The 14,309-nt window shown below is 48.5% G+C and overlaps 1 protein-coding gene across 4 annotated transcripts in view; it reads left to right on the forward strand.

Annotated features, from left to right (window-relative positions):
• Nucleotides 1-14,309, forward strand: part of fgf13a (fibroblast growth factor 13a) — an 863,578-nt gene that overhangs the window by 3,101 nt on the left and 846,168 nt on the right. For all 4 annotated transcript variants that reach the window (XM_086002251.1, XM_086002259.1, XM_086002240.1 and 1 more), the window contains exon 2: nt 2,633-2,893. In XM_086002251.1, the coding sequence (XP_085858377.1) occupies nt 2,845-2,893 (49 nt within the window). In that variant the 5' untranslated portion in view covers nt 2,633-2,844. The remainder of the gene's footprint in view (nt 1-2,632; nt 2,894-14,309) is intronic.

Below are 14,309 nucleotides of genomic sequence, written 5' to 3' on the forward strand. Positions count from 1 at the left end.
TGCCACAGAGGGCAGTGAAGGCCAGTTCATTAAATATATTCAAGAAAGAGTTGGATATATTTCTTGAGGCTAAAGGGATCAAGGGATATGGGGAGAAGGCGGGGACCGGGTACTGAATTTGGATGATCAGCCATGATCTCATTGAATAGCGGAGCAGGCTCGAGGGGCCGAATGGCCTACTCCTGCTCCTATCTTCTATGTTTCTATGTTTCTAACTGCATTTTTGACAAAATCTACACGTGTTCCCCCAACACCTAACAAGACAGAAGAATGGGCAAGTTTCCCAGCACTGTCTGTCACCTGTGAGACCAGGGACATACCCGGAGAAACAGCAGTCGTCATTTGGAAGGGCATGAGACAGGAGACCAGTTTGGTGCCTTATACGTGTGTGTGTTTATATACAAGCGTGTGTTTATAAGTGTGTGTATGTATGTGTGTGCATATATTTGTATGTATATATGTGTGTATTTATGTATATATGTATATATGTATATTGTGTATATAAGTGTGTGTGTTTATATACAAGTATGTGTTTATATATAAGTGTGTTAATATATAAGTGTGTGTGTTTATATACAAGTGTGTGTTTATTTATATATATCTATATGTGTGTGTGTTTATATAGAAGTGTGTGTGTGTTTATATAGAAGTGTGTGTCCACACATGAAAGGATGACGCTGTCGCTGATCCCGGGGGGGTGGGGTGGAGAAGACCGAACACCATTTTGCAAACTTTCCCTTTCTGTATGTAAATACTTTACATGTCAGGATTTATTTAACTGTGTCGTTGGGCTAAATGCAGAAAGACCTTGCTGCTGCACTAAAGAAAAACGGGTTTACAAACACCTTTCGATGAAGGTAAGCCCACCGTCTGAACTCACCGATTCCACTGCAACCTGTTAATATGGCTGACTATTGCCGACAGGGATTAACAAGCGATTAATACATTAATTAGAATTAAAACACTTTAAACAAATAATAAACGAGCTACAGAGAACAGCTACCCTCTGTTTAAAGCATCGTAGAGCTCCCAGCTTTACAGGATGTTCCCAGAATGATAAATATTCCAACAAAAGGATACAAAACCAAGCGGTGTCATCTGTTGATATTAAATCACCGATTATCTTAAACAGCCATACAGACAGGAACACACACAGACTCACACAACCACACACAGACACAACCACTGCCACGCAATCAGACACAACCACACACACAGACACAGAAACACAGACACTCATTCACAGACACAACCACTGCCACACACAAACACAACAGAGACAACCACACACACAGACTCACACAGAAACACAGACACATACTCACACTTACACACACACTCTCACACAACCACACACTCATCCACTCACACACATTCACACACAGAAACATACACAAACACACACACACTCACACACACAGACACACACTCTCACACAGACACACACATTGACACACACTCTCACACAACCACACACTCACACACTGAAACATACACAAACTCACACAGAGACACACACTCTCAGAGACACACACATTGACATACACTCTCACACAACCACACACTCACACACTGAAACATACACAAACTCACACAGAGACACACACTCTCAGAGACACACACATTGACATACACTCTCACACTGACACACACTCACACAGACACACACTGACACACGCTCACACACTCACATGCACACTCACACAGACACACACTCTCACACAGACACACACACTCAGACACACACTCTCACACACACACTCTCTCACACAGACACACACAGGTTGTCGCCTCCAGCTAATTGCAGGCCGTTTGGTCCCAGAATCAGCCGAACGGTCCCTCTCTCTGCCGGAGAGAGACTCTCCCTAAGGTGCCCGGTCTCCCTATAGATTATCCTCCAGCCTTCGCCCTGCTCCTTCTGTGCAGTCTCACCCTACCCTGCCTCTCCCCTGCATTATCCCTATCTGTGTCTCAGTGCAGCCCCCCTCCACCCCAGGCTCTCTCTCTCTCTCCCTCCCCCTCCACCCCAGGCTCTCCCTCTCTCCCCACCTCCCGGCCATCTGATCGGACCTGTAATGTGCACATTGCGGGGTCCCTCCAGCACTGAGCCGGGACAGAGCGTGTGTGGAATGCTCATCTGGAGTCAGCAGACTGGGCTCTGAGGACCCGAGTCCCCCTCACACCATCATCACCAAACAAAGAGCGGAAATAAGGTAAGGAATCATAGAAGGAAAAATAATCTCTTGAAAATGGCGTGTTGAATATAAAATGCAGCAAGTGAGAGAGAGAGAGAGAGAGAGAAACCCTGTCTTGTTAATCGAAGGCAATTTTCTTTGCGATGCTTTCCGAACAAGGTCTCATTCTTGCTATGTGCATGTTAAATGGAATCGGGGGAGTGGGGCTTTGTGCGGTGAGGTTCGGGATTGTGCTGGGGTCCTGGGGTATGGACTATGTCATTCTTACTCCACCCTGGGAGGAATGAGGAACATCACAGAGTGTGACGAGGTGAGTGAACGTCACTGGCTTTTTGGGGGGTTGGGTTGGTGGAGCGGGGGGGGGGGGGGGGGGGGACCAGAGATGATGGAGAGGATTGTGTGATTCACATCACGGTTATTGCTCTGCTGTCCGACAGGTCTGCCCGGCAACACAATAAACCCCAAGCAGAGAGAGAGAGAGAGAGCGAGAGATACACACAACAACAACAGGAGCGGAACAAGGCGAGGGCTCGGTGTCTGTGAGGATTGATTTACACACTCGACTCACCAGCCCTGGGTGGTTCTTTTTTTATCTTCAATCTCTCTTCCCAAAAACTCGTTTAGGAATCACACATCCAAACTGGGATCTATGAGCGGAAAAGTGACCAAACCAAAGGAAGAAAAGGATGCCGGCAAAGGTAAGCGAGAGTTGCATCGAAAGAGCAATACATCGCGCTGGGATCAGACTGTGCCCATGGGGTAGGACGCGGAGTTGGGTGGGTCCCCGGAAGAGAGGAGGGGCTCTCTATATTCCCATTCCCATCACACACAGAGAGGGAGAGAGGTGCGACCCCCTCTGGGATTGCCCCGGCTGGATTCTCCTTTATTTAGCTCGGTGTCTTGTTCACGATGCTGGTGCTAACCATTGCTATGGTGACAGGGTCTTATTTAGAGAGAGAGCGAGCCTGGGATTAATCCGGAGCTCAGAGCCAAGGTGTTGGATCCAGGATCTCCCAGTCAGGTGTTTCAAGTCACTTGCCGCAGGAAGTGATGGACAGCCGGCGGCTGAAACTGCACCTGGGAAGCTAATGCTTAAAGAAAGTCCACAATTTCAGCTAAAATACTTTCCCTTCAAGTTTTGCCTTTCTCAAACAACGGTTTATTTTTCCTTTTGAAACTAGCTTCTTGGAAAAAAAGAGACTTCGCTATCGAACTCTGCTCGGCCGCGGGGCAGTGTTAGAATGAACAAGCAGCGCTATGGTTGTTACTCTCAAGTGAAGGATTCGTGTTGCGAATTAAATCTGCTTCACGCCGGTGTTAAACTCACGCTGTGAATCTGGACTCGGGTTTTAATCTGACTCAGAGGGAGAGAGAAAGAGGTGGAGTGAGTCCCACGGCAGTCCGGCTCGACACTGGGTTTAGAAATCCATGCACCTGGTTTAAAAGTGCTGGAGACGTTCCCTCGGGGCACCTTCTATTGACTAAACAGCTGGAGTTCTCCCCGCCAGCTCTCTCTCTCTCTGAATGTTACCACCTGGGAGGTAAGCTCTCCTGGTTATCACCACCTGCACTGACTGTCCTGAGCAGCAGGAACATTGGAGTGCCGGACAGTCAGTAGCCAGGCAATGGAAGCAAGGTGACAGTACAATACAGTCCTGGCTGAGACCCACACTGCAGCTAATCGTCTAACCGGCATCTGCAGTATAAATGCAGCTAGGAGCTCTGTCCCCCCCGCCCCCGGGGATTGACGAGAAACAGTCTGCAAACTTCACATCCAACTTCCCTGGAGTTTCAGTTAGCAGGGGGTGTAAGCCTGTGTCGGCAGCAGCTTGTCTGTGACATTTAATGTTTGGCTCTGCGTTTACCAAATGTGTGATTGCAGAAGAGAGGAGTGTGGAGTTAAAGCTGGGCTGATTGCCTCCCAATGACCTAATTGTCCAACGCTTGATCCGTTTCCAGGCAGCTGGTGACATCCCGCACGATGCACAGCTGGGCTGAGTTGAAACGGAGCTGATTGATGAGAATTTGTGGAGGTTTTTGCCCAACCCGCCAGCAAGGCACGGCGGCCAAGCGGAATGAACTGTTGCGGGGCTTGGAACAAACTTCATCTGTAAAGAGCGACGTGGCTGCTGTGCGATGGCAGATCACTAAACCTCGGGGGGGTGGGTAATGGGTCTGGTGAAAGAGTGGCCAGAGGAAATGGTGTGGGGTGTGTGTAAGGAGTTGTGCCCCTTTTAAAGGCCGCACTTGCTTTTTATAAATTGGTGATGGCACCACTGAAACCATAAAAGGTGCAATAAAAACAGAAACACTCAGCAGGTCAGGCAGCATCTGTGGAGAGAGAAACAGAGTTAACGTTTCGGCTCGATGATCTTTCCTCAGAAGGTGTGCGTTGCTCGCGGTCATGTTTAAGCTGATGTGTTGAGTGCGTTCCATTTACTGCAACAACAGACCCCAATCTGACTCAACAAGATCCGTCCATTGTTGTGGACAGTTGCCCCTTCAGAGGGAATTTTCAGCCCCCAGTAACAAGACGCACGCCACAATTTGCAATGCAGGTTTCTGTCCGAAAGAAGTGTGAATCCCTTGTGAATTTACACACATCATTAAACTCTGGACCAGTAACAGCGCACGAGTGTTCACCTGGACCATGTTTATTTCCCTTCCATTCGCAGGTTGTCGGCAGGTCCCATTCTCCAATAATCAATAAAACAGTCTTGACCCGAAACGTTGACTCTATTTTCTCTCCACGGATGTTGCCTGGCCTGCTGAGTTTTTCCAGCATTTTGTGTTATTTTTATCAATAAAACAAATTGTGTGCGTGCCTTTAGACAGAGTCTGCGAGGCTATTCTTGGTAACAATTGCCCTCTCTGGTAGTGTAAACTCATCCATAAATATGCATTGGCCCTTCTCATTTCTGGTACTTCGACTGAAATCATCATCATCTCCAACCAAATGCACCACAGCCAGCAGGGGCTATTCACAGAGAGACACAAATAAGGCATTCTCAGTCACTCCGCAATACTTAAGGCAGTTTGATTAGATTGTTACAAAAGCAAAATACCGCGGATGCTGGAAATCTGAAATAGAAACAGAAAATGCTGGAAACACTCAGCAGGTCAGGTAGCATCTGTGGAGAGAGAAACAGAGTTAACGCTTCAGCTCGATGACCCTTCGTCAGAACTTACTGATTAGATTAGATTGTCACTCTCTCTTTCCTTTATCTTTGCCTCCCTCCAAACTCTCCTTCCACTCTCTATTCTCCCTCTCCTAATTATCTTGTCTCTCTTTTTCTTTGTCATTTAAATGTTAATTGTTATCAGAACTAACTTGAGAATATTTAGCCCATTTTGGGTGAGATACCATGATCCCAAATCTCTGGGGCTGGAGAGAGCATAAGTCCCATTTACGGTCTGTGTGTGGGGTGGATTTGGGGTCAGATCCCAGCTCCCCCGGTATTCTGGCCCAGTGGGACGGGATCTTTAAATTCTAGTGGGGTGGGGGGAAAGTCCTCTGCGGGCCTTGCCGATATCCAGGGGGCAAGTTTGGGAGAAATCCCTGGGAAACTTTGACATCAATGGTGGGTAAGGTGCTTGAGGGAATCATTAGGGAAACCATATATGAATATTTGGACAGAGAGGGGCATATTAGGAACACCCAACATGGCTTCATAAAAAGGTCATGCCTTACAAATCTAATTGTATTTTTTGAAGAAGTTACAAAGTTGGTGGATGAGGGAAGCCCAGTAGACATTGTCTACTTAGACTTCCAAAAAGCTTTTGATAAGGTACCGCACAAGAGGCTTCTCTATCAGATCGAAGCCTCTGGTATTCGTGGTAATATGTTGAGCTGGACTGAGAACTGGCTGGCAGGATGTAGGCAAAAAAATAGTTATAGATGGATTTGGATCTGTTTGGAGACCAGTGGTTGTCCCACAGGGATTGGTGTTGGGACCGTTGCTCTTTACTGTTTTTATTAATGATCTGGTTGTAGGTGTTCGGGGCACGATCTACAAATTTGCAGATGATACTAAGATCTGTGCAAGTATTCGGACTATAGACAATGCTCATCTGCTTCAGGCAGATCTTAATGTCAAATCAAATCAAATCAACTTTTATTGTCATTGTTAGTGCACAAGTGCAGTACAACGAAATGTAGGCTTGTGGCTCCCGAGAGTGTACATTTGGATTAAGACATTTAAACATTCAACATACATTTGGCTTGTAGTATATTAACATAAATATGACCATAATAAAGTGCATTGGCAGATGTGCAGGCTTTAGAGTTTATTTGTGGAGTTCAGTAGGGTGACAGCCCTGGGAAAGAAGCTGTTCCTAAATCTGGTCGTACGGGTGCAAATGCATCTGTAGCGTCTCCCAGATGGTAGGAGGGCGAACAGACTGTGGCTGGGGTGGGTAGGGTCCTTGATGATGGACCGTGACCTCCGTAGACAGCGTTTCTGGTATATGTGCTCTATGGTCGGTAGCCGGGTGCCGGTAATGCGTTGGGCAGTTTTGACTACCCGCTGCAGGGCTTTCCGGTCATAGTAGCTACAGCTGCCATACCATGTGTTGGGAGATTGGGCTCATGACTGGAAAATGATGTATAACTTGGATAAGTGCAGTGTTATGCATGTGGGCAGGGCGAATGCTCAACATTCATACACCCTTCAGGGAAAGGCATTAAAGAAGGTGGAGATGGAAAGAGATTTGGGCATTCTAGTGCATACATCCTTAAAGATCATGAGCAATGCTGTGAAGTGATAGCGCGAGCAACTAGGGTGTTGAGGTGTATTCAAAGGACAATTGATTATAAGACAAAGCATAATATTTAGTCCTTGTACAAGACCTTGGTCAGGCCTCACTTGGAACACTGTGTCCAGTTTTGCTCTCCTCACATCTGGGTCAGCCATGGCTCAGTGGGTAACAGTCCTGCCTCTGAGTCAGAAGGTTGTGGGTTCAAACTAGAGCATAAAAATCCAGGCCGACAGTCCAGTGCAGTACCGAGGGAGTCTTCCCTTCTTCTTAGGCAGTCCCTCGGAACTGAGGATGACTTGCTTCCACACTGAAAATGAGTTCTCGGGTGACTGATGAGTCCAATGCGGGACCTACAGTCTCTGTGGAATTCTCGACCACAGAAGGCAGTTGAGGCCAATTCATTAAATATATTCAAGAAGGAGTTAGATATATTTCTTAAGGCTAAAGGGATCGAGGGAGATGGGGAGAAAGCAGGGACAGGGTACTGAATTTGGATGATCAGCCATGATCGCATTGAATGGCGGAGCAGGCTCGAGGGGCCGAATGGCCTACTCCTGCTCCTATCTTCTATGTTTCTGTCACTGTTGGGGTTGTCCATGAAGGTCCTGACGTTCCAGGTCCCGAACTTCATTGTAAAGGGTGGAAGATGCCTGTGCGTGAATTCTTTTAACGTGGAGTGGCCGTTGCACACCAGCTACCACACGGGCTTGACAGAGCAAGGTCTTGGTCCAATGGCAAGGGGATCCAAGACGATTGGAGACCAGGCTCTGCTACATCGGCCTAGCACACACACAAACAAACATACTGCTACTGTCCTCCTCCCTCCTTCCCGCAGGTCCTCTCTGCCTGGGTTTCATAGGCTATAACCCTGTAGTAACAAAGGCATTAAACATTAAAAGAGTGCTGCACTGTTGGAGGTGCTGTCTTTTGGATGAGACATTAAACCGAGGCCCTTTCTGCTCTCAATATAAAATATCCCACGGCACTATTTCGAAGAAGAGCAGGGGAGTTAACCCTGGTGTCCTGACCAATATTCATCCCTCAACCAACATCACTGAAAACAGATGATCTGGTCATTATCACATTGCTGTCTGTGGGATCTTGCTGTGTGCACATTGGCTGCTGCGTCTCCTATATTACAACAGTGACTACACTTCAATGGCTGTAAAGCGCTTTGGGACGTCCGGTGGTCTTGAAAGGTGCTATATAAATGCAAGTCTGTCTTTTCTTTTGCATGATATTGAGGCTTTGGAAAGGGAGGTGAGGAGGAGCCACGAGACTAATTCCCGGTCTAAAGCATCTTAGTTACCAAGATAGGCTCGATGAGCTGGGATTCTACACTTTAGAGAAGCGTAGACTTAGAGGTGATCTGATTGAGGTTTATAAGATTATGAAGGGAACCTATAAAATTCTGTCAGGCCTGGACAGACTCGATGCAGGAAGGATATTCCCGATGGCCAGGGAGTCCAGAACCAGGGGTCACAGTCTAAGGATAAGGGGTAAGCCATTTAGGACAGAGATGAGGAGGAATTTCTTCACTCAGAGAGTGGTGAACCTGTGGAATTCTCTACCACAGAGGACGGTGGAGGTCAGTTCATTAAATATATTCAAGAAGGAGTTGTATATATTTCTTAAGGCTAAAGGGATCAAGGGATATGGGGAGAAAGCAGGGACAGGGTACTGAATTTGGATGATCAGCCATGATCTCATTGAATGGCGGAACAGGCTCGAGGGGCCGAATGGCCTACTCCTGCTCCTATCTTCTATGTTTCTATGAATAGATTGTGTTCCAGTTGTCGGTTAGTTTCAATTAAATAGTTTGGGGTGGATCGAGGTCACAATTTAAAGTTGTACAAGGCCAGGTCTATGTTAGATGTCAGGAGGTGGTTCTTTTCCCAGAGAGTAGTGGACCTCAGGAACAGGCTGCCCTCTCGTGCGGTGGACGCTGATTCGCTGAATCCCTTCAAGCGAGAGCTGGACCTGTTTCTGGCTGGGGTGGAGATCACCTCTTACAGAAGGGAGGGACTGCAGGAAATTCTGGGCCAGAGTGAGCTCCTGGACTAGATTCGATCGTCAAAATTTGTCGGAGAGGAATTTCCCAGATTTTCGTCCTCAAATTGGCCGGGTTTTTAATCTGTCTTTTTTTGCCTCTCCCAGGAGATCCCATGGTTTCGGGTGGGGTGGGGAGTGTATATGTTGTTATACACAAAGTATCACAATTGTGTGGGATGGGCTGGATGGACCAGAGGGTCTTTACCCGTCTGTCATTTTTCATATGTATATTACTCCCTTGAAAGGGCTCAGTGGAACTCAGGACAGTTGAGGCCTGGTGCAAGTCCCTTTTGAGGGCTTTTACAGGCCTCAAACATTCACTGGATCTGAGCAAGATTAGTTCCCCCGTGAGGTACAGCAGCTCCAGCTGAAGAGTTTGGAAAAAATATTTTTTTGGCCTATTAGAGTTGTGGAGGACTCCGCCCTGCTCCGCCCCTCCCTATCTCTGTAATTTCCTCCAGCCCCTACAATCCTCCAAAATATCTGCGCTCCTCCAATTCTGGCCTCTTGCGCATCACTGATTTTCACCGCTTCACCATTGGTGGCCGTGCCTTCAGCTGCCTGGGCCCTAAGCTCTGGAAAACACTCCCTGAATCTCTCTGCCTCTGCACCACTCTCTCCTTTAAGTCGCTCCTTAACATAGGACATAGGAACATAGGAACAGGAGGAGGCCATTCAGCCCCTCGAGCCTGTTCCGCCATTCAGTCAGATCATGGCTGATCTGCGACCTAACTCCATATACCCACCTTTGGCCCATATCCCTTAATACCTTTGGTTAACAAAAAGCTATCAATCTCCGATTTAAAATTAACAATTGATCGAGCATCAATTGCTGTTTGTGGAAGAGAGTTCCAAACTTCTACCACCCTTTGTGTGTAGAAGTGTTTTCTAATTTCACTCCTGAAAGGTCTGGCTCTAATTTTTAGACTCTGCCCCCTAGTCCTAGACTCCCCAACCAGCAGAAATAGTTTCTCTCTATCTACCTTATCAGTTCCCCTTAATATCCTGAAAACTTCGATCAGATCACCCCTTAACCTTCTAAATTCTAGGGAATACAACCCTAGTTTGTGTAATCTCTCCTCGTAACTTAACCTTGAAGTCCGGGTATCATTCTGTTAAACCTACGCTGCACTCCCTCCAAGGCCAATATATCCTTCCTAAGGTGTGGTGCCCAGAACTGCTCCCAGTGCTCCAGGTGTGGTCTAACCAGGGCTTTGTACAGCTGCAGCATAACTTCTACCCCCTTGTACTCTAGTCCTCGAGATATAAAGGCCAGCATTCCATTAGCCTTTTTGATTATTTTCCGTACCTGTTCATGACATTTTAATGATCTACCTGGACCCCCAAGTCTCTTTGGACCTCCACTGTTTTTAGCCTTTCACCATTTAGAAAGTGCCCTGTTCTACCCTTTTTTGGTCCAAAGTGGATGACCTCACATTTGCTTACATTGAAACCCATTTGCCACAGTTTTTCCCATTCACTTAATCTATCGATATCCCTTTGTAATTTTATGCTTCGACCTACACCTCCTCTAAAACCTACCTCTTTGACCAAGCTTTTTGTTACCTGTTCTAATATCTCCTTATGTGGCTCGGTGTCAAGTTTTGTTTGATAATCGCTCCTGTGAAGCGCCTTGGGATGTTTCACTACGTTAGCGGTGTTATAAATGTAAGTTGTTGTTGTAGTAAATGTTTTCATTGATTGTAATCTTAATATTATCACATCCATTTCACTTGTGTGATCGTCCGAAACTGTGAAGGGTCTAAGAAGTTATATCTAAGATGTTTCAGTTTCTTAAAACCATCTCTGTTTGATTTGGTTTGAAGTATTAAAGCTGAAGTTGTAGAATCATAGAATCTTACAGCACAGAAGGAGGCCATTCGGCCCATCGTGCCTGTGCCAGCTCTTTGGTCGAGCTCTCCAATTAGTCCCACTCCCCCCCTCTGCTCTTTCCCCAGAGCCCTGCAATGTTTTCCTTTTGAAGTATTTATCCAATTCCACCACCCTTTCAGGCAGTGCATTCCAGATCACAACAATCCAGATTGTAGTTTCTGCATGAATGAAAAAAATCCTTGCACACAAAGCAAAGAGAAAATGCTGGACAATAGCAAAATACAGGAAACTCTTTTTTATCCGGCACCGACGGGACCGGCGTGGTGCTAGTTGATCAAAAAGTCCGGATTACAGAGAGGTAGACTTACCAAGGTACGAGAGCCCTGTACACGGCCACAGGTGCAGGAGCCCCGGTTACACGGCCACAGGTGCAGGAGCCCCGGTTACACGGCCACAGATCCAGGAACCCCAGTTACACGGCCACAGATCCAGGAACCCCGGTTACACAGCCACAGGTGCAGGAACACCGCTTACACGGCCACAGGTGCAGGAACCCCGGTTACACAGCCACAGGTCCAGGAATCCCGGTTACACGGCCACAGATCCAGGAACCCTGGTTACACAGCCACAGACCCAGGAACCCCGGTTACACGGCCACAGATCCAGGAACCCCGGTTACACGGCCACAGATCCAGGAACCCCAGTTACACGGCCACAGATCCAGGAACCCCGGTTACACGGCCACAGATCCAGGAACCCCGGTTACACGGCCACAGATTCAGGAACCCCGGTTACACGGCCACAGATCCAGGAACCCCAGTTACACGGCCACAGATCCAGGAACCCCGGTTACACGGCCACAGATCCAGGAGTCCTGGTTACACGGCCACAGATCCAGGAGTCCTGGTTACACGGCCACAGATCCAGGAACCCCGGTTACACGGCCACAGATCCAGGAACCCCGGTTATACGGCCACAGATCCAGGAACCCCGGTTACACGGCCACAGATCCAGGAACCCCGGTTACATGGCCACAGATCCGGGAACCTCAGTTACACGGCCACAGATCCAGGAACCCCAGTTACACAGCCACAGATCCAGGAATGCCGGTTACACGGCCACAGGTGCAGGAACCCCGGTTACACGGCCACAGATCCAGGAACCCCGGTTACACAGCCACCGATCCAGGAACCCCAGTTCCACGGCCACAGATCCAGGAACCCCGGTTACATGGCCACAGATCCAGGAGTCCTGGTTACACGGCCACAGATCCAGGAACCCTGGTTACACGGCCACAGATCCAGGAACCCCGGTTACACGGCCACAGATCCAGGAACCCCGGTTACACGGCCACAGATCCAGGAACCCCGGTTACACGGCCACTAATATATAGTAAAACTTACCTGAACCTACTCCTGAATTTTGCCGGTTAACAGAGATTTCCCTGTACTGCGGATGCCGGAAATCTGAAATAACAACAGAAAATGCTGGAAATACTCAGCAGGCCCGGCAGCATCCATGGAGAGAGAAACAGAGTCAATGTTTCAGGTCTGGGACCCTTCGTCAGAACTGGAAAAAGCTGGAGATGTAACAGATATTAGAAAATGCTGGTAACGCTCAGCAGGTCAGGTAGCGTCTGTGGAGAGAACGGACAGGTTAACCTTTCAGGTGTGGACCTATACCCAACTTGTTGACTTGTCTGTTCTCTCCACAGGGACTGAGAATTCTTGCACACTTCTACTGACCTCCTATATTTTTATGGGCAGATGTTTAATGGAGTGAGTTTCACCGATGCCCTAAAATATTATGTGCTGGCGTGCTTCAAGAGGTTGTAAAATCCCACCCCTGTAGTCATTAAACAATTAGCTGGAAGTATAACTGTGCTAAGATAGATGCAGAGGGGGTAGGATGATAGGCAGGTGCTCAACATGCAATCAGAGGCTGGGGAAAACCTGGGGCAACCGGGAAGGAACAGGGGGGCGATAAATGGAGGTATGGAGAAGCAATGGAGCTTTGGAGTGGAGGATCTTGAAGATACGGAGAGAGGAGATTCAGAGCAGGTGCTTGGCATCATGATGAAAGGAGGGGTCGGAGTGAGGTCGGAGGCAGACCATGTATGGGAATATTTGTTTTCATTCATTCTTGGGATGTGGGTGTCGCTGGCAAGGCCGGCATTTATTGTCCATCCCCCTAGTTGCCCTGTGAAGGTGGTGGTGGGCCGCCTTCTTGAACCGTCCATGTGATGTAGAGCTTTAATACAACAAAATGGCCTTGCAGGTGCACTTCAGAGGGCAGTTATAAGCTTCTAGACCGGGTAAGGATGGCAGGCTTCCTTCCCTAAAGGATATTAGTGAACCAGTTGTGTTTTTACAACAATCCGACAGCTTCTTGGTTTACCAAAACCACCTTTTTATTTCCAGGTTTCCATATCGCGGTGGGAGTTGAACTCGCGTTCTACTGGATTATTAATCCAAGCCCAGATCAGTAATGTAACCAGTGCAATTGTGCAAAGCCTTTGGGTTTGGAGAGACAGTGAGGGCAGCTTCCATATCTCAGAGCTCTTAGGGACTTAGGGGAATAGTGGAGCTACAGTGAGTGGGGGGTGGATCATGCAGATAGGAATGAGGCAAAGAATTGTCCATCCCATTGAGTTCCCATCAATTTCAAAATAATAAAAACAAGCAGTAGCCCCCTGGGAGGAGTGGTCTTGTCAAGCGTTGTCAATTTCAGATTTTTGATATGCCAGAACCAAAATCAATAAATATCTGCAACCTAGTGATGGATTTCATTTGTTCTTCATCTGCACCATGTGTGTGAGAAATAGAGAGAAGAAAGATTGAGAGCTTGTGAGAGAAGTGGAGAGAGTGCGCGAGAGATGGAGAGGGAGCGGGAGACAGTCTGGGCATTTGGGAGTATGAGCGAGACAGAATGTGCATGAGAGAAAGTGATGGAAGGAGAATGGGTGCCTGCACGTGAGAGATGTCAAGATAGTGACCGAGACGGTCCGGTGCTAGCGCGCTCTCCCTGCTTCGGGCGGCCCACTCTCGCCGCTCGCTCCCGCAACCGGAGCGAGGTGTTCGGCGAGTCGGGCGGAGGCAGCGCAGCGCATCGAGCAGCAGCAGCCACGTCGACCCGCTGGAGCTCGTCGGCCGGCAGTTCCTCAGCGGGAAGGCATTCCGACTGGGAGGAGGGGAGCCGAGCATGGCGGCCAGAGGCCAGACCGGAAGCGGGAGAAGCAGGCCCCGGGCCGTCGGACCGTGGAGCCGGCGACGGTGAGGTGGAGGCCGCGGCAACCGGAGGATGTGTTCGGCGAGTCGGGCGGAGGCAGCGCAGCGCATCGAGCAACAGCAGCAGCCACGACGACTTGCAGTCCGACTGGGAGGAGGGGAGCCGGGAATGGTGGCCAGAGGGTGAGCGGGAGAAGCAGGCCACCACACGTGGAGCCGAGCCGGCAACAGTGAGGAGGAGGCC

This window comes from Somniosus microcephalus, chromosome 1 (genome assembly GCF_052327205.1).
Source record: "Somniosus microcephalus isolate GS21.2 chromosome 1, FLI_Smic_1.0, whole genome shotgun sequence".
Classification (NCBI taxonomy): domain Eukaryota; kingdom Metazoa; phylum Chordata; class Chondrichthyes; order Squaliformes; family Somniosidae; genus Somniosus; species Somniosus microcephalus.